We start from the raw sequence: 20925 nt of genomic DNA on the forward strand, positions 1-20925 counted from the left end.
GTAGTGTACGTGACCCCTTCCTCTGTACTGTGAACCTAAATTAAACTCACTATAACCCGACTGATCCCCTCTTTGACCTTTAGAAATAGCCGATGTGAGAAGAGAATATCTTAAAATACCAGCCTGTGTGTAGGGTTAAGGTTAAGGAGTTGCTTTCCAATCATGCCGGTCGCGGGATGGCAAAACCTTTAATTGTCTAGATTGATTTTGTGTGTGTTTCGTGACATGCAGAGATCGTGCTAGGGTAAAGTGAGGTGAAATTCGTACAGTACATAAAAGTTAATCAATATCCACAATCTTCGCCAAGGCACTGTCAGCTGATTGGTGGCTTTGGCGCATTGATTGGCATTGATTGGTTTTGGCGCATGATCTTGATTCCTTACTCATTTTTTCATCATCTTCCCGTTTAATGTCATTATTTTCCCTTACTCTCCTTAACTACTTCATTACACGCCAAACAGTAGAGTAGTTTGCACCTTTATAAACCTCAAATACTACAAAAAACGCAAAATATATACATCACAATACATATCCATGACCTTGATAATATTATGAGGGGGAAAACCACAATATTAATGAATATGGCCCAAAGGCTACACGTAAAAGTATTAAACTTTATTGAGCACAGATGCACATACATATCTCTGGATAAATAATTAAAATTTGTAAACAATTTTGTATTAGGAAAAAGATCCGCCTAGAAATAATAATAATAACTACAGCGGACAGACTAGAGTGGGGCGGAGCGGCCGGCGCGCAGCTCGCCCCGCGCTGGAGGAAAAAAATATGAATTCCTTGCTGATCCTAACACAAGAAGAAATAATATATGTATAAACCTGCCAGTAACGAATGAATGAATGTCTGTGTAAATGTCAGCACCATTTAGCTCCTGTGTGGCTGAGAGCGGGACAATGAGTGATGGGCGCGACGCGGTGGCCGCGACAGCTACACGCGCGATGTTCTCACGACCATCGCGCGAAAATCAAAGGAAGCGTCGAGCGAAATATGCTGCACGTTAGCTCTAGGTACTCCTAAAGCGCTAGCATGAACAGTATTTGATTCAGTTTTTCGCCAGCTAACCGAGGAGAACGCGCTCTTTCAATATTGATTTGAATACAAGACAAAATTAATAATTTACTCTTCAAGCTTTCTGTGATTATTTTTCGCTTGACTTTTGTTTTAAGAAGCGCAATTCACAAAACTAATAAGTAGCTGGGTCTACTAATGCTGGGTGTAAACGATCTGGGTTTCTGCGTGGCTGAAGAAACCATAGTTATACAAAATTACAGCATTGCTTGATTTCTTTTAACTAGTTCAAAGGCCTAGTATCACAAGGCTGCTCAGTCACTAGTCATCTCCTCTAAGCTACCTGAAAAGAAGCTCAGCCATTATTGTCTTTCCTCAGTTCACGATTTGGTTAGTTCTTAACAGCCCAATCACTGACGCACAAACAAGCTCCCAACACGACACAAAGCTTGGACCTCTCACTTCCTCTCACTCACTCACTTCTCCTTCCTAATGTCTCTCTCCCCCACACAAAACTGCAGATGCCATTAAGATTTTCGAAAATGCTCAAAACTCTTCGCTGCCAAGCACAGTAATTCCTCCTCAAACCTGGAGCAACCCACAAGAGAAAATTCCACACATCTGATAGTTAACAAGAGTTTTCTTCCATCAGTCAAAGATGAATTTGGGTAGCAACACTCATGAGAATTATCCAGGTCTGAGATATTTAATGCATAAGACTACCCATTATGGGGGTCATCATATTATTGCTTATTTGGCATTTAAACTTAAGGAGTCACCATATCCTGTGATTGTATGATTATGTCAAACATAATTATGAAAACATATCAATACTTAAATTTTACACACTTCTTGGCACAGACACACACATTCTTGGTTCACTCGGCTCTTGATCACACCTCACAGCGATGAAGCATTTGGCACACACAAAGTTGGCAGACAGAATGGACAAGTCACTAGCAAAGAGAACCATACGTATAGATATATACACAATGTAGCTGTGTTGAGTGAAGGGTTTATGATCCAGTAATATGTACATTATCAACAACCTTTTTTGTACAAACACTTAGTCTGTGCACTCATTTTCTTCTCCAGAGCTAAGAACACTTCCCACTTCTCCAGCACAAGGACACGTGTCTTTCAACAGCATGGTGCATAATGCTATATATATATTATATATGTATATAGTATATACTTTTATATATAAAATGTTACAGGTATAAAAATTGGCAATGGCGACAGTGGATAATGAAGACTACCTAGCATGCACAATGTTTCCAAGGGCTGGCCGAGGGTCAGATAATGATGGATACACCTCGGTGACCCGGCCAGCCACTCCCCGCAGGCTGATGGCATTTGCAGTAATACCAATTCACACATGCTATGGATACTTTTGATTAACATACTAAATGGAGATGCTGGAGTTCCTTTTCTGCTTTGACACTTAGGAAAAATATTGATATAGGAACTGAATGCTCTGTGTTAGTACCACTTCATAGCCATAGTTCAGTCTGCACTTGAAAGCAAAGTCCCTAGACATTATAATTACAATGACACATATAGCTTTTAAAATTATTGGTAATTATAAATTACATAATAGATTTTGAGAGAATTCAAAATCACTGTCTTTAAACTAGGAATACAAGTTCTTTTAGTTATTGTCTGGAGTTTCAAGAGTTCACAAGTTGGACGTTTTTAGGCAAAGAGACTACACCTAGTACACAATGGCTTCTCAACATTCAAAAATGACTCAATGAAGAATGAAAGGCTGGTGAAAATGATCATGAAGATTAATGAATGAAAAAATGGACACGTCTCCAGGAAAAAATAATTCTCGGGACCCTGAGGGCTTCATCGATGTAGTTTATAAACAGCAAACACAAGAATCATACACATCCACCACTAACCTTAAGTATGAAAATGAATGGCCCAGTAACAGCACATAGGAGCATCTAACGGTCTTCTCGTTCTCGGTGGCCTTCACTACCGACAAGGCTCACCAAGAACTCTCAAATCAAAGATCAATGCGTTCAGTGGGTTTATACCTTTTCAGAGACTTTTCCATACTGACCCTGTGACCAACCCGCCTCACACCCAGGTTGATCAGAGCATCGTTGTTCAGGCCCATCAACTTTCGACCGTCAATGTCTTGCTCCTCAAAAGAATCCTTATACTCGGGCATAAAAATACTCTCCAGCCACTCCGTTGTGTCTCGGGTGGTCCACTCGGTCAATGTCTTGTGTCGGAACTGTGGAGTGTCGTCTTCTTGTTCCTGCTGTTGTTGCTGTTGAAGTTGTTGCTGGAGTTGTTGCTGTTGTAGCTGCTGTTGTAGCTGGTGTTGCTGTATTTGGTGTTGCTGTAGCTGGTGCTGTTGTAGTTGGTGCTGTTGAAGTTGGTGCTGTTGTAGCTGCTGTTGTTGTAGCTGGTGCTGTTGTAGTTGGTGTTGCTGTAGTTGCTGCTGTTGAAGTTGTTGTTGTTGTAGTTGGTGCTGGTGTTGTTGCTGGGGGTGTTGTTGCTGGGGGTGTTGCTGCTGTTGTGGTTGCTGTTGCTGTTGTTGGTGGTGGTGGTGCAGGTGATGATGGTGGTGGTGGTGGTGCCTGGATGGCCCTGACACCAGACTGACAGGCGGGTCTTGGGTGTCACTGGAGATGTGAATCACTGTTTTGTTCCTTCGTGGGTGATGCTCTGACAAGGACAGGTCACAGAACTCTGGTGGGGGAGCAAGTACCATCTCACTTCCCCCGCCAGCCCCCGGCACCCCAGCGAGTGTGTTCACCTCATTCAGGGAGTCCATGTGCATGCGGATCAGCTGCAGAGACTCCTCAATGCTGCGTTCATACTCTGCCCCCCTCGAGTTCATGGTGCCCTTGTAAGGCCGTTCGAGGGTGCGTGAGGCTGGCGGTGCACTCTTCTCTCGCACCATTCCCCCGCCCTCCCCTTCAGAACTCCAGAGCTGTTCCCGAGGGCGGCCGCGGGTTAGGGAACCGCCTGCCACGGTTTTCATGCCGTGAGTAGTCTGGGGAGGGGCCGAGGCAGCACGAGTAACAGCTGATGGTGTCCTAGGCAGGGTGGCTCTCATATGGGGGTGAGTAGTGGTGGGTAGGGAATGCTGGGCCTGGGTGAGGGGTGGGTGTGCCCTCTCCCGCTCCCCACCGCTGCCCCCAGAGCCTGAGGAGAGGCTACTGAGGGAGGACACTGTGCTGAGGGTGTCCTGGTCACCTTGCCTTGCTGTCTCACCCTCCAGGTCAGGTTCTGTAGTCTCTTGGGGTGGTGGCAGCTTGACTAGTGACACAGCGTTGCGGGTCAGTGAGCCGGAGCGCCGGGCACCGTTGGAGTCACTGTCACTCCTGGAATCACTCCTCTCACCGCTGCGTTCATTGGTCAAGATCCAAGTGCGGTCGCTGGCCTCGTCTGAGCTCTCCGAGGCCTCCGAGCTATCATCTCGGGACCCCTGGTGGCTTAGGAACCTTTCTGAGCCACCGTTGCCGCTGGTGGTGGCAGAAATGGTGTCAGACTCTGTGTTAATGACAGTGACGTAGGCCTCTGCAGGGTCCTGATCACTGCTCACACCGCTGGAGGAGTTGTCACCATCTTCTAAGAACTCATTAGGGCAGGACTTGGAGTTCCTCATGATGCGGCCCATCTTGAGGTCCTCATTGGGGCCACTGACAGGCCGGCCCACCTGTGGTGCCGGAGAACTCTTTTCTCGTTGGCGATTGAAAAGTGCAGATTCCTGGATGGCGTCTCCAAGAGCCCCGTTGCCATTGCCATTGTTGATTCTCTTGGCCGGGCTGGAGTTGGCTGACCGTGAGCCTTCTGGTCCATCATCTTGCCTGGCTTGTCTCTCAGCTGCCTTCTGTGCTATCATGTCCCTGAAGTTATTGCCTCCAAGGGGTCCCACAGGGGCTAGTGCTGGTGCTGGGGTTCTGGAGGGAGCAGCATAATGCGGTCCATCAGAGTCCTGCTGAGGGGGGGTTGGGGGATCGGTTGAGGTCACTAGGTTGGGAGAGAAGGCTACTGATTGTTTCTTCTTCTTGAGGGTCTTCGTCTTTTTGGAATCATCCTGGGACAGTGACGGGGCAGAGGAGTTTTCATCGGAGCTGTAGTCTGGCTCAGGGATGTCAGGTGCTGGGGTGGAGGGTGGAGGGGCGCCGCGACCCCCTTGAGGAACCACACGACTGGGGGAATTGGTCTCAACATTCTCCTGAACACTGCGGTTGTTCTTGGGTCGTGCGTAGGTCACAGAATCACTAACAGGAGGTCTGTGTGGGGCTGTGGCTGGAGGAGAGAGCGGCTCCTGGCTTCTGCTGCCCTCCCGACCCTCGCCCCGGAAGGTGGAGTATGCGGTGGCAGAGTAGGCTGCCTGGGCGGCCCTCTCTGGGGAGCCTCGCTGGACACTGGGGCGGGAAGTGCTCGGTGGCAAGCTCTGTGACCGGGTCTTGACGCTGGTGCCCTTGCGGCCCGCTGAGTCTGGGCTGCGGTAACCCACTGCCTTGACCTCCTCTGGTGAGGCATATAACTTGGCACTGTCTGTTGGTCGGAAGCTGGACTGGATGGCAGGCGACAGTGGAGCAGAGTCGGGGGTTGAGGGTGCCACGCCCACTGTGGCATAGTCACTCTTGGAGCGGCTGATGTCAACCTTCACGAGCTGGCCGAGGGGTGGTGGAGGTGGAGGGTGGGTTGGGGGAGGGTGGAGACCAGCCCGGCGCAGCATGGCAGCATTGACAGCTGACTGGGAGCGCCGGAGCATCCTGTACTCCACGGGTCCTGGGGAGCAGTTAGGGGAGTCACTGCTCTCCTCCTCCTCCTCATCGTCATCCTCATCATCCTCCCCACTCTGCCAGGATTGGCTAGACCCGAGAGACCCCCCGCCAACAGGACTCCTCCCGAGGGTGGAAGAGCGGCGTGGCGGACAGGCTAGGGAATGTCGTGATCCCTGGCCATTCAGTGTCGAAATGAACAGATCTTCCTGGGAGATGGACTTGCGCTTCTCCTCGGCTGTGGCAGCTGGCAGGGGCGCCGTGACCCCGGCCTTCAGGTCTGGCGTAGACCGGAACACCTTGTGCATCCGGGTGAGCTCGGCCACATGCCTGGCCTTCATAGCCTGGCAGGAAGGGAAACAGGTTATTACACAAGGCTTAGATTTTGTATAGATACAAGAGTGGTGCTGCTCCCTGTAGTAAGGAGAAAAGACAAATGCACCTGGTTATTCCGCACGCTATATACACACAGTGGTACCTCGTGATTTGAACTTAATTGGTTCATTTGGACTGTTCGAATTAGGAAGCAATTTATCCCATTGAAATTAACGTAGAAAAAAATAATCCGTTCCAGGCCCCAAAATCCTCATATTTTTTAACATTTTTAGGGGTTAATGTTGTGCCCTGTGGCCAGATCACTCAAATATTGTCAACCAGATATATATTGTCAACTAAATATTGCCAAAGGACACAGACATAAGATCATGGAAAATATCTCACTGATTCACCGGCGCTACGCACAGATTTCCCGGAGTAAAATGTTGAAAGGACGTCCTCCTGGAGATGGGCCTTGTGTGTGTGTGTGTGTGTGTGTGTGTGTGTGTGTGTGTGTGTGTGTGTGTGTGTGTGTGTGTGTGTGTGTGTGTGTGTGTGTGTGTGTGTGTGTGTGTGTGATTCTTCTTCATTTCCATACTATAACGCTTAAGCTTCCTACGACCACTTGCACCGTCACTTTTCACTTTCTTGGGAGCCATAATGAGGGTTAGTTTCAGGAAAATATGCAAAAAATATCAAGACCAACAAAGAGTGGCGTTCAAAGCAGGGGAGCACAAGTGTGACTGACAAGAGTGGCTTCCAGCGTTGCCAGATCCACGTTTTTCCCGCGCAATTGGGCTATTTTTTAAAGGAGTGCGAGGGGAAAAAATGGCAGTTGCGGGTTGGCGTTTTTTGAGGCTGGAGTCCGCGGTATCACATTCACCGACCTGGCTACACTGGTGGCTTCGTCTGCAGCCGTTTGTTTGTGTTCGAATTGCAACGCACATTCGAATTGGAGGACAAAATTTGTTTGATAAATGTGTTTGAATTGGGAATTGTTCGAATTGAAAGGCGTTCGAATCATGAGGTACCACTGTATATACACATACGTATATGTATGTGTGTATGTGTATGTGTGTGTGTGTGTGTGTGTGTGTGTGTGTGTGTGTGTGTGTGTATGTATGTATGTATGTATGTATGTATATATATATATATATATATATATATATATATATATATATATATATATATATATATATATATATATATATATATATATATATATATATATATATATATATATATATATATATATATATATATATATATATATAGCCAAGACATGACAATTTTCAAACAAGCAAGATTTCAGTGTATGTTTGAAAAGGCAGCATGAAAAATGTGAAACCCGTAACTTGGGGTGACTTCTAGCACAGGCTGAAAAAAAAAAAAAAAAAAAAAAAAAAAAAAAAAAAAATGGTGTTTTTATATAGGCATTAGCATGGAAAACATGCAACTGATGTAGGATGTATTTTCATGTATGTGTGTCTGCTCTATAAATATGTCACCACATTGTTTTTAGTAAGATATATAACATAAAACCATTTTTTTCTGAATTCAGAAAAATAGTTTTCTGGGTCAGAAAATTTGGGAATTGGTGGAGATCAGTGAACACTCACACACTGTTAGTTAGGGTATATGACTAGAATCTACCATGGAACAGAGTCATTGGTATATTCAAATATGTTTTTGATCTCACATATAACATCATATGTATCATACATGTCTTATCTATTCTTGGGGGTGACATCAGACATGAATGTGATTATATTTGCAGGTTACTGAGAACAGTAAGGAGAATTATTTTATTAATTCTAGCAGTATGCCACAGTCTTAAAAGCATGTTAGAGGGTAAGGTGCACTCTACTGTGAGTTCACACTCTGCATCACAGAACGCCAAAGAGGACGTGCGTGCTGATCCACTCACTGTGCCGGCCGCTGCTATAAAGTTCATGGCCGGGAAACATAAACGCAAACCAGGAGGACAATGTGTGTTGTTCTGGGAGGAGGAGCTTTTGTTGGTGGACTGCCTGACAGCCATGTCAGAGTGGGGACTCTCACTTGATGCCCTGAACCTCAGCATGAAAGCATACTTGCATCGCCTTGGTGTCATCTTGAAACCATTCAAAAAATGTTGAATAAATATAGTTTGTAATTTTTTACTGTGCCACTCTTCCCCCTAAAATCGTAACTTTAAAACAATAACCTTCTTAATTCTCTGAAGTCACCCCAACTTCTGATATTCAGATTATTCTGAGGACATTGGGAAAACTTGTTGGTATATTGATCATGCAAAGAAGTAGATACATGTTTTTCAAGGGTCCCAGCATGCTGCAGCTACCCAATGATGCACAGGGTGCAGTATATGTGCACTAATGCCACATGATGACAACTCAGTAAGTTTCTTGTTCTTCAAATCAGAAACATAAAGTTCCTGTAATTCAATTTATACTGCTCATTTTACACTAGAGAATAAATTGTACTAACTTTCATAAAGCATTTGTTTGAGGAATTATTATGACTGCCATAGGAAGGGTCTATGGCAGGAGTGGTGAGCAACAGCATGGAAGAAAACAGCACGGAGGGCACTGAGGCCGAGAAAGGTTAATCAAGGAGGAGAAAGGATCCTTAACACAAAAAGAGGGACAGAATATGAAGGAGACACTCACAGAGGAGGACAGAACCCACCTTTGCCTTCTTCATTTCCGCCACACTTGCATACACTCGTGGTGGACGCGAGGAGGGGCTGGTGGGGGGGGAGGAGCTGTGCTGGAACAAGTCCTCAACCTCCGCTGCTGTCATGCGTTTCGAGCTTGGACGCGCCTTAATGGATGCAACCTTAGGGCCTGGTGGAGTGCCTACTGGAGTGCCCATGGAAGGGGTGCCCTGGGGGGAGCCATACAGACCCACCCCATAATGCTCTCCGGCAGAACGGGACATCACATCCCCGTTCTCTCGCATGCTGGCATCCAGGGCTTCTAAGGGGCAGAGTGCAGCAATCAGTAACACACCTCAGGGAAGGGAGAGTGACAAAACATGCTTGGCTCAGCCCCAACCCTCTCACCTGCACTGATGGTGTTCATGAACCCTTGCCTTCATTGGTCAAATGGACTTCAGACAATTCTCCCACCTCAAACTTTCACTTATTTTTCTCAAAGACACATCTAATGATACGTACCTCACCCAATTCCACACTGAAACATCATATTTTTACACATTTATTACTTTTACCAAGTTATTTTTTCATTCAACTTGCAACAGTTATAGCAAACATGCCACATTTAAAGATGAACTCATTTCTTTACTTAAATATATTGATATTGCACCCTCATAAATCTGACATTATAGCATATAAAAATCTGTCTGAAATATTTGTTTTTCTAATTTTCTTTGAGGCTTTTCTTATAATTCTGGCATGCATTACTTATCCACAGCCTTCAAGTATCAGGACAAACCAGGATATGCCGGATCAGCGCCCCAGTGCCTCATGCCCATGCCATGGTATGTACTCACTCATGCACATTCCCTCAGAAGCAACTCATTGGAACAAAGCAAGGCGAGTACTTTTGTGAGCCTGCACTGATAGACTAAACTGAAATAGCTGAATGATTCACTAGTGCTTTTCTGTCATAAAACAAGCTCAGCTATGTCTCAACAGCCTGGAAAATTATGTATTGCTGTGGCCAATCAAAGCTAAACACCATCATCAAATATTTCCTTTTCAGTGATGGCCGAAAATTTACCTCCAGTTCAACTTGACAAAAAAAAAAAAAAAAAAAAAAAAAAAAAAACCCAAAAGCTGTAATCCCATGCACAGGTTTCATGATAAAAATAAAATCTCACAAAATAATAATATATAACATCTGGAGGTAAAAACTTCAAACATAATATACCGATACAATAAGCCAATGCAAACAAGATGGAATTTCAATACAGTCTACTTTTTTGATGCTCAGATTATTCAAAATTACTGAATCTTTTTAGGGAAACAATGCTGGTAATAACATAAAACTGCAGCCTTTGGAGGGAGGTTAAAACAATTTCTAGAGTCATAACTTCAGCCAGTCTGTCTATACCTTTGGTGTCCAGTTCCCTCAAGGAACTCGTTCCTCCAGAGAGAAAACAGAGGAAAATATATTAATAAGCCCTTATTTTGCCTATTTTTTCAACAGTGTGCATGAATACCTGTAACACCAGATTCTTTAGGAAGAACTGAAGTCCCTAACTTTGCTCCTTGATAGGCAACTATGTACTCATTCTCTACTGTGTTCATCCACATCTTGCCCTACTGACTCATCCTGAAAACTGCTTTCAATCGCCTGGATGATTGCTGAATATAACCTCCTTTTGGGTGCATTTTTGCCTAACAGTGTCGAAGTCCCTTATATTCGGTTCTTCTCTACTTTCAGCTAAACTTATAAAATCTGCCCTTTCTCCTTTGTCTTTCTTTCTCAATATACCTAACCTCTATAGTCTATACTCTATATTTAACAATTTGAATTCTCAAGACATTTTAGAGATAGACTTCCCATAATGCAAAGTAAATGCACAAACAACTAGATGAAGGACAAACCATAGCTGAAGGATATCAACAAACATAATGGAACCTTAGTCTTACCAATATCCTGAAGTCCAGCCACCATGGATTTGGCCCTTGCTCGGCCCACACTGAGGGTGGTTCTGGGGTCCCTTGGGGGGGGAGCTGGGGGGGCTTGGGACGACCGCACTAGAGGGAGACACAGGCACAGTTAGTGAGGTGAGAGGCCAGGCAGCAGAGGGCAGCGAGAGGCACAGGGACCAGCACCTGGCAGGCCTGTGTCACGCTTGTCTTGGGTTACTCTCCAGCTTGACACAGGAGAATTACAGTATAGACTTTCTGGCCTTCAACTTAACAGTAGTGGAATGGAAACACAGCACTGTTCTGTACAAATTTGGCAAAATTTTTGGTCAAAACTTTTTGAAGCACTGTTTCCAATCAGCTAGACACACTCTGTTTAGGCTGATTCTGAAAGACTATATGTCAGACCCAAAGATGTGAACTGTTTAGTTGAGCTAGTTTATTATAATTCATGACAGTCAGTGGGATGGTGTTTAATGGAAAGAAAGCAGGAAAAAATGTGAAAGGAATGAGAAAACCCTTGTAGGGGCAAGATAAAGGAAGGGTGGAGCTGGGGCACACACGAAGCTGTGTGTGGCCTCTGTGCTTATTTCCATCTCACTGGCCCTTGATCCTGGAGCGGGTGAGACCCCACTAGCCCAGGACACAGGGCAAGTGTGACATCTGGATTACCTTCCCTAGTTACTCATATATCAACCAACCCAAAAGGGGCTGGGAGTCGACTGCCATGGGTTAGGACTGAACCTCAAGGCTTTATAATTAGGAATGCTAACCACTGCACCAAAGATGGACACGACTGTAAGGGAATGTCGTCTGTGGCCATCCTTTTGGAGGGAATAAAAGATCACAGGGAAACAAAGGCACTGAAGGAATGAGAGAGAGAAAGAGTGAGAAAGAGAGAATGTCTCATTTGACAGTTAATTCTACACAAAATGTAAAGGTAATAAGACAGCTACTGTGATGTTAAGTGATCTACATACTATATCTACTACAGTATTTGCTGCTTGAGTAATTCCAGCCAACTTAAAACCTGTCATTATGTATGTGGTATTAATATCTATAGGTGCTCCATTACTGTTTAGTGATTTTTTAATGAAGGAAATATATCTACTGTTTAGGTAATACAGCTACAAGAGTTGCTCTGTTAAAACCTGTTGTAGTACATCAGCACAGTCTTTCCATGCCCTTCACACAGAGGTGAAATATGAAAGCTTGTGAGCACAGTCTATTCTGAAATTCATCCTTAGCGAGTCCTCAGGTTTGTATTAGCCAGAGCAAAGCCAGGTAATTAGTTGTGTTCCTGAGATACAGAATGCACACTCAGAAGGATTAAGATATTATGAGGTGAAAACTTGGTGACTTTGGATGCAAGGAAACACACAGGTTCACTTCAAAGACTTGGAACACTGTGTTGAGAGTTACATCTTCCATTTCATGACATACTTTGAATACTCTGCTTATCTTTACTTCTTAAACTATACAAATACAAAAAATGTACAGTACAAAAATCCTCCAGCAGGTAGTGGAAACACCGAGGGACCAGACCAAAGGTGCATCATCACCGGATAGTTAAAAAGGTGGGCACTGCCAGTATGAAAAATGGCACTTCAACCAAGCTTCAAGAGTGGAATACGTGAGACTGAGCGAGGTAAATGCAGGATCACTCACTGAAAACATTCACATGAGAAATAGGATGACAATTTACAAATGACATCCACATGCTGAACTGTGTGACAAGAAATAAAAGTGACATTGACAATAACTAAGTTTCTCCAATATGGTAAGTGCTTGAGAATGGTGATGCTAGAGCATTAAACACACTGACATGAAATGGATGCATGTGCATGTATCAACAAGTCTTGACATGCTATTAGTCGATTATTATCTGTGAGTCTAATACAAGAGGAATGTTAGTCTATTACATACATAAATCAAGAAATTGTTAATGTACCAGTGGATAAATCAAAGAGGGGATTAGTCAACCAGTGCAGAGACCAGAGAAACACAGAGGGAGGAATAAACAGCCTCACACGACCGCCGCCGCCAGGAAAGGTTCACCGAGTCGCCGCTCCAAGGGGTGAGAGTCTGGCTTTATACTCTGCCAGGGAGGATCTGGTTCTTCTGCAGCATGAATGAGATCTATGGGAGCTGTGAGGAGAGGAGGGGAGAGTGACAGGGAAGGAAGGAAGGAGTGAGGGGATGAGGGGAGGAAGGCAACATGCATCTACCTGCGTGGAGTTTTCGGGGTAGTGTCTGGCACCCACGTCTTATTGTGCCAATGTTGCCCATCGGCGGTTTAAGGGCGGTGAAGGAGGTCATGGGGCTTGGCGTGACCACCACCATCTGCACCAGGTCGCCAGACTTACGGATCAAGGTTACAACATGCTCGTGGGATGCCTGGGACACATCCTCGCCGTTGATCTGGGGAGGAAAGGTTGAGAAAAGTTAAAGCACATTACAGTCAAATGATAAAGTATGTTACAGTCAAAAGTTAAAGGATGTTACAATATGAGCAACAACCAATACCTTCACATAATTTTCACATTCAGAGATTCTTTCAAGCTCTTAGTCATCCCTATCCATAATATTTACACTATCTATTCCACTCTTCAAATTATTCTTACAATGATGAAGTTAAAGTTTCAGCAATACCTTCATAAACCATTTGCAAGTCTCTCAACAGTACAGACAGTCATATACCTCCTGTCATCTGGTATAATGTTATTTATCCACAAAAAGACAAAACAGTGAGTAGGTTATTGCAATCCACTACTTTTATATCACCAATACTTTGAAGAACTTTGCTCTACATTACATTTTTTATGATTTATTTTTGTGTATCAATGCAGCCTTAATCTTTAACCCGGTAGCAGCAACGGGCCAAATTTGTGGCTTTACCGAGTAGCAGCGACGGGCCAAATTTGTGCCATGATATAAACCCCCCAAAATAGATGATACATAATCTGATCACAAATGCTTTGATACATATTATGAAATGGTTTGTGTGAGGGGTGATTTTTTCTCATTTTTCTCACTTGGAGGGACCATTAATTAAGAAACATGATCCCCGCTGCTACCGGGTAAATGTCCCCTCCTCACCTTTATCAAGTAATCTCCCTTCTTTAGTCCTGCCAGGTCCGCCACGCCGCCGGGGTCCACATCGTCGAGGTATTGCAGGGCCGGGCCGCGCTCATGGGGACGCTCCATCAGGGGCGACGTAGCCTTGGCACCCCGCAGCACAAACCCAAAGCCTTTCTTGCCCCGGTGAAGGACAACCGTGCGAGGCTCATTGACACTGTTGAGGAGATTACTGAATTAAGGGATTTTCATTAGCCTTGAAAATGTAGTGACAGGAAGGACATGACTTTTTTTACCATTACTTCTCAGGAATATTTCTAAATTTTTACATTGGATGCAAACATTTCTCTATCAACTGAATTCCCAGCACATGGAGTCACACCCTAAAAGAAGAAAAAAAGAGGTGACATGATTATGCTATACTAATGCAGGTGGCTAAGAAAAGATGAATATGAATGAATAGTATACCATATATAAGAAGCTAACATCAAGGGACATAATAAAACACTATACCCAAAGAGGAATGATAAGGATGTAAGAAATCTCGGCTTATCAAATCAAATAACCGACTACTGGAATGCATTACCAAATAAAATCATGTTACCAAAACAATACCTAAAATTATAGAGCTACGTGATAAAAGGTGACAAAATAGAGGACATACAAGCTTTACTCAGTCCAGCAGAAACATAATCAGGTAGGTACAGCTTTAAGAGAACCCCGACCCTTCCTGACTCACGGCTTCCTGATCCTCGGTGCTGTGCCGTAGTGGGGTGGCACCATCATCTCCCGCCGGCCCTGCACCCTGGCCACCTGGGGGGCGATCAGGGACTCCCTCACAGCCTGGGGGTTGCGCAGCCGCACCTCCTGGACGCAGTGAGGCGGGAACACCCCAGTCACCCCCCGCAGCACCCCCTCCAGCATACCGTCATCCGTGCTACCAGTCACTATGGGAAGATGATTGTATTTTATTATGATCATCGTAAAGAATTACTACTGATGGCACTTTTTTTTTTTTACAGTAGAGGAGCAGCTCAATGGCAAAAAACAAAAATAACAAAGAGACCCACTAGGCGCTGCTCCTGTCAAGAAGATAGTACAAGAGACCTAAAAGAGAGAGTCAGCTTCACAAGGAGAGGCGTTTTGATGCTCCTCTCTTCAACTATCATCCCTTGCTTTTCAGGATATACTCAGAATTTAGTGCTCAAAGACAAAGATGTTAGGCGTGTTTACCTTCCAGAATGTCACCAGCATTGATGTCCAGGTGTCCAGGCTTGTGTAGGATGTACTGCTGCAGACACACCACCAGCATGCCCATGTCAAACTGCGTAACATCTGTGGGTGTGGCGTCGTAACTCTCCGCACTACCGCTGTTTGATGTGCACACACCAGAACTGTCACTCACCATGTCACAGCAGTCCATACCCGCTGTGGAGACAAGTGCTTATTAATGGAAGTATTCTCATGATTGTGGAGTGCATAATGATAGCTATATTGAATGAGTGAAAAACATGTGAAGGCAAGGGAGGAGCTCAAACCTGAAAGACTAACAGATTAAAAGGTGAAAGTAGCAAAAATCATAACTCTTAGTAGAGAAAACTATGCCTTTGCAGTATAACCAAACCAAAAGAATAGAGGGAACTAATCAGATGAAAAGAATCTACATTGTAATATTGGTGAACAGTACATTTGGCCTTTTGGTGTAGACAGGTTAATACTCCAGTCTTTGATAACTCATTGAATGATCACAACAAAGCAAGAGGACCCACCAGCATTGAGACTGGCTGAACCGAGGGCGCTGGCACACTCCTCGCTGTCCATCTCGCTGGGGTGGGTGCAGGTGGAGCTGCTGCCGGTGGAGGTCTCACTGAGGGAGGAGGCAGAGCTGAAGGGCGGGATGGAGCGGGTGGAGGGCGAGGGTGAGGGCGGCTTGGTAGTGGTGCTCACTTCCAGTCTGGGGTCAGAGTGGGTGCGGGAGAGAGGCACTCCAGAGATGCGTCTGTTTGGGTTGTATTTTGGTGGTTCCTTGAAGGGCACTGTGGAGGGGAGGAGAGATGGATGATTAGAGAAAAATACTCTTATCTTTATCATTGTTTTCAGTAAAGTTTGGGAATTAACTTTGGCTTTAACTCACCTACGTCATCCTCATTATGGGTCTTTATCACTTCCCCAAGGTCCATGTTTCCAGCAATGACTGCCACCTGATGAATGGGAAAATAATGGTAACAAAGAATGATCTTCAGATGAAAGACAAGTCAAATATTACAGAAAATTAAAGAAGAAAATTTTCACCTTTGATGTTAGATTATATCAACCCTAAAACATCTCATTATTTTGTCGAGTAAAGAACAGTTGAGTATGAACAGTCGTGAAATATATGATGCAGATTTCTATGCACATAATTCGTGACTGCTTTCAACACTTGATTTTCCATTATAAAACAGTTTTACTTTGATCAGGTATTAGTCCTTGTCTTTTAAATTCTCCAAAAATAAGAGTTGAAGTAGAATGAGGCAGAATAAAGGGCAGAGAGGGAGAGGCACTTGTAAGGTGGAAGAGCATCAAGGAAGGTGAGGAAGAGTAACATGGAAAGCACAGGTGTGAGAGTGCACAGCGAGGGCAGCAAGGCACAGGTGAAGGACAATACAAAGCAGAGTCCACTAAGGGCGACAAGTATCACCTCTTACCTGATAGGGCGTCTGATTGGCATAGTTTATAGCATTCTTGTTGCATCCTCGGAACAGCAGGACGCGGGCACAGTCTTCGAGGTTGTTGACGGCACACACATGGAGCGGTGTGTTGCCAGAGGCATTCTGGGCATTCATGTCAGCTCCATAAAAGAGCAGATGTTCTAGGTGCTGAACCATCTTGTTGCGGCAGGCCTGAGGGAGGGAGCAGTGACGGATTGGGAGGAGGGGAGGAAGGGGGGATAAGAAGGGAGAAAAGCAACATGGGAGAGGGGGAGGGAGATCAATAGTGAGTGGGTATATATGAAAAAGAAGGGAGAGCATTAAGATTAAAAATAACATATGGAAATTGAAAAGAGGCCATTTAAAAGATATTTCAGCGAGATAATGGACTAAAGATACTGAGGATGGTTCAGGCAAAAGATGAGATGATAAGATACAGATGAAGGCAGGAGAAGGGTCGTGAGGTTTGATAAGGGATGCTGCGAGATGCTTGGGGTAAAGACGGATAAATAACTGACGAAGGAGGTCACAGAGCTGGAATCTTCATATAGAGGCAGGGATGAAAAAAGCATGAAAGAAAACACTAGGTGACCCGAGGAACTGAGAACACTCAAGAAATAAATCAAATCAAACAAGAAACAATGGCAGCAAAACACAGCCTGGGTGAAAGACTGAAGGTAGCAGATCTGAGTTTAAGTGAACACCACAGGAGGTCACCCAACACACAGTAACGCACCTGATGGGTCTCCTGCCAGCCCTGACTGTCCGACGCCCCGATGACAGCATAGTCGTGCAGCAGAGCCTCACACAGCAAGGGGTCGGTGTTGTGGGTCACGGAGTAGTAGAGCGGCGTCAGGCCACGAGTGTCGCGATAATTCGGTGAAGCGCCAAGATCTGGGGAAACAAAGTGGAGGTTTTACTTTGCTGGATTGAAAGGGTTATCTGTAAATTTCTTTTTCCTCAAACTGAAGGGATTCTCAGAGCATGTAAGGCTATGAAAGAATATTTTATTTGGGTTTTATGAGATTCTCACTAAAAAAAGGTAATACAATAGCTACACTTCATACACTTAACTATGTTCTAAGATAATGCAGAGAATACACAAATTTACATATAAACCAGTACTTTACTTTGCACATAAGAACCAGTAATCAAAATGAAGAGTATCTTTTCTGACTTCTTTGGTTCTCAGTTTGCATTTTACCTTTGCGTTTCATTAATACATACTACTCTTAACATTTCCTCACCCTCCAAAAAATATCAATCCCATTTCTCCTGAACACACTCTTTGCCACCATTCACTGACTGTACCGCTAACTGGCCCAAAACCTGACTCACCAAGCAGTGTTTTTACAGCCTCAAAGTTGCTGGCCTGGACTGCCCTGTGCATAGCAGTTACTCCGTCTCTGGTGCGGTAGTCCAGCAGCGCACCGCCGTTCACCATCGCCACAATCATGCGTGCTGGCTTCTTGATACGAGCAGCAAGGGTCAGCGGTGTTTCTGTGGGTAGTAGAGGCAGACATCAGGTTGCTTTCCTTTATTGGCACTAGAAAGTTCTTGTATAACCTGTCATTATCTAGTACTTAATTTTAGACTTGCCTTATTTACTTTTGTTGGTCCTGGGAAGTTATAATGTAACCTGTCATTATCTAGTCCTTAATTCTAGATTTGGCTACCCTCTTAATGAGTAGAAGTTGGAAAGTTTTGTTTAGTCGGTGCAACATCTGAAGTCATATGCCGGAGAGAGACAGAAGGGGAAGGAATTATAGGGGAAGGGAACAGATCACAGGAGACGGGACACAACCCCCAATTAATACCTGGTACCCATTCACTGCTGGGTGGACAGGGGCGTAGGGTATCGGAACTTAAAGAGTAGAGTTCACGAGAACCTTCTAAACATAAAATGATTGTATAAAAGGGTCAATGCACAAGGTGAACGTCAGTAGGGATTAGGGAATAAAAGGACACTCAGACTCCTATTGGTGATGCTTTAACCCCTTCAAGAATAAAGACCACCATTTGTCTCCCCGCTTTCAGTCACCATCTATTGGCTAATGTCTCCAATGTGCCATCCTGCAGGGCCCACTGGAAGCAGAAGTGAAAACCCACCACCTACCAAACACCGATTTTTTACCTTGTTTCTTTCTTAGCTTTAAAGTAAGTAAGATCTTTAGAGTATATATTCTGTATACACCAAGATTTCTCTACAATATGAGGGTCTTCTGCCGGAGATTTAGTTCAAGTTGAAAAATGATCTATTCAGCAGAAAACACAAAACAAGCAAAGGAAAATAATGATCTGTAACTTATATCTAAAGCTTTACAAGATCTTCACGGAAAGAAGTGAAGGTGATAAGAAGGGTCTTAAGATACCGGCAGCAGGTTACTGGAGCACTCTCAGCACCATTAACCAAGGCATTGTACACCTGTATGATCATGTCTACTGAGGAGACTTACCTTGTTTCATTTTCTTATCTGAATTTACTTTTGTCATCATTTTCCTATTTCAACCTTTGTCATTTTTTATTTGCATTTTATTATTTTCTGATTTGAACCTACTTTGTGTCCTGGGCATAGATGAACTTACCTTCTTGTCATTTTCTTATTTGAACCTCCTTTCTGTGTCCTGGGCATAGATAAACTTACCTTCTTTGTCATTCTCTTATTTGAACCTCCTTTCTGTGTCCTGGGCATAGATGAACTTACCTTCTTTGTCATTTTCTTATTTGAACCTCCTTTCTGTGTCCTGGGCATAGATGAACTTACCTTCTTTGTCATTCTCTTATTTGAACCTCCATTCTGTGTCCTGGGCATAGATGAACTTCCCTTCTTTATCATTTTCTTATTTGAACCTCCTTTCTGTGTCCTGGGCATAGATGAACTTACCTTCTTTATCATTTTCTTATTTGAACCTCCTTTCTGTGTCCTGGGCATAGATGAACTTCCCTTCTTTGTCATTTTCTTATTTGAACCTCCTTTCTGTGTCCTGGGCATAGATGAACTTACCTTCTTTGTCATTTTCTTATTTGAACCTCCTTTCTGTGCTCTGGGCATTGATAAACTTACCTTCTTTGTCATTCTCTTATTTGAACCTCCTTTCTGTGTCCTGGGCATAGATGAACTTACCTTCTTTGTCATTCTCTTATTTGTATACTGCTCTCTTCCCTCCTAATGTAAGCAAGCCTATACTGCAATAACAGAACACGCACTCACACAATACCTCTATACAATATAATGGAGAATAAACTTGGCCTCCATAAATATATAGCCTGATACAGTCCAGTGCCTAGCTCATAACTCTCTTACATGCTGTATCACAATCTTCAAACACTACATTCATATTCTAATCAGCAGTACCTAAATCCACAATTATAATACATTGCTTCACTATCTTCAAGCACTACATTCTCTTCCTTTTCTTTCTCTTGACAGCATTTAACCATGTTCATATGGAGTTAGAAAACTACCGATGATATGGGCCTAAAAAAAAAATGGGGAGGGGGTTACTGTTTTGAGAATGTGGCTTGGGGTGTAGGACCTGATGCCCTTCCTGACACCACACAGCAGCACTGGGGTTTGAACTGTCTTGTCCTGGCTCTTTACTTCCATGGCTTGACACTAACCCACTAGACCACTGTGCACCACCTCAACCATTGAATCACACACATACACACACTATTGATTAAAATGGAGGAAGTAGACAATGAGGAGTTACTATTAAGAGAAGGAAGAAACGTCAGCAACACACGAGGGCACAGTAGAAAGTTGAGGAAAGGAAGATGCTTGAGAGACATAAAGAAATATAGCTTCCCACAAAGAAACATAGAGGTTTGGAACAGCCTAAGTGAGGATGTAGTATCGGCGAAGTGTGTGCACACCTTTAAGGAAAAGCTGGACAAATACAGATATGGAGACTGGACCACATGAGTGGAAGCCCAGGCCCTGTAAAAGTACAACTAGGTAAATACACACACACACACACACACACACACACACACACACACACACACACACACAATGGAACAGACTTGACGAGGAGACTGTGTGTGCAAAAACGATTCATGAATTTAAAGCCAAACTGGATAATAAGCGTTATGGAGACGGGACAGCACGAGCCTAGTACAGCTCTTTTCCTGTATTTCACAACTAGGTAAACACACACACACACACACACACACACACACACACACACACACACACACACACACACACACACACACACACATAAAAATAGATACCCAAGTGTTACTGATGAGACAGACGCAACTCATACTTTCTGCACATCTTTCGTATATGAAACTATTTAAAACTCCCTATCACCTGAATCTTCACCCAGCTCTAAAACACCACTTACCATCATCATCTAACCTTATAAATGTACTGATCTTAAACAGCCAGCAGTGAAATAGACTAATTCTGGTATGCCTTGATTGCCCCCC

At 44.1% G+C, this 20925-nt stretch overlaps 1 protein-coding gene and 1 long non-coding RNA gene across 16 annotated transcripts in view; both read right to left on the bottom strand.

Annotated features, from left to right (window-relative positions):
* Positions 1-600: 600 nt before the first annotated feature.
* The window catches only part of LOC127008624 (SH3 and multiple ankyrin repeat domains protein 3-like), a 137329-nt gene continuing 117004 nt past the window's right edge, over positions 601-20925 (bottom strand). For 8 of the 15 annotated variants that reach the window (XM_050880882.1, XM_050880881.1, XM_050880893.1 and 5 more), the window contains 14 exons: positions 17826-17987; positions 17224-17381; positions 16485-16679; positions 15932-15998; positions 15567-15833; positions 15031-15225; positions 14537-14744; positions 13819-14014; positions 12948-13140; positions 10720-10827; positions 10178-10210; positions 8790-9079; positions 8029-8214; positions 601-6130 (listed from right to left, as the gene is read on the bottom strand). In XM_050880882.1, the coding sequence (XP_050736839.1) occupies positions 3041-6130; positions 8029-8214; positions 8790-9079; positions 10178-10210; positions 10720-10827; positions 12948-13140; positions 13819-14014; positions 14537-14744; positions 15031-15225; positions 15567-15833; positions 15932-15998; positions 16485-16679; positions 17224-17381; positions 17826-17987 (5348 nt within the window). In that variant the 3' untranslated portion in view covers positions 601-3040. The remainder of the gene's footprint in view (positions 6131-8028; positions 8215-8789; positions 9080-10177; positions 10211-10719; positions 10828-12947; positions 13141-13818; positions 14015-14536; positions 14745-15030; positions 15226-15566; positions 15834-15931; positions 15999-16484; positions 16680-17223; positions 17382-17825; positions 17988-20925) is intronic. The other 7 variants (XM_050880897.1, XM_050880895.1, XM_050880885.1 and 4 more) reach the window with 6 other exon arrangements.
* Positions 18011-20920, bottom strand: LOC127008628 (uncharacterized). The gene is made up of 3 exons (XR_007761217.1): positions 19519-20920; positions 19339-19398; positions 18011-19278 (listed from the first exon to the last, which is right to left on the bottom strand). It is a non-coding gene; the product is annotated as an uncharacterized LOC127008628 (long non-coding RNA).

This window comes from Eriocheir sinensis, chromosome 38 (genome assembly GCF_024679095.1).
Source record: "Eriocheir sinensis breed Jianghai 21 chromosome 38, ASM2467909v1, whole genome shotgun sequence".
Taxonomy (NCBI): Eukaryota; Metazoa; Arthropoda; class Malacostraca; order Decapoda; family Varunidae; genus Eriocheir; species Eriocheir sinensis.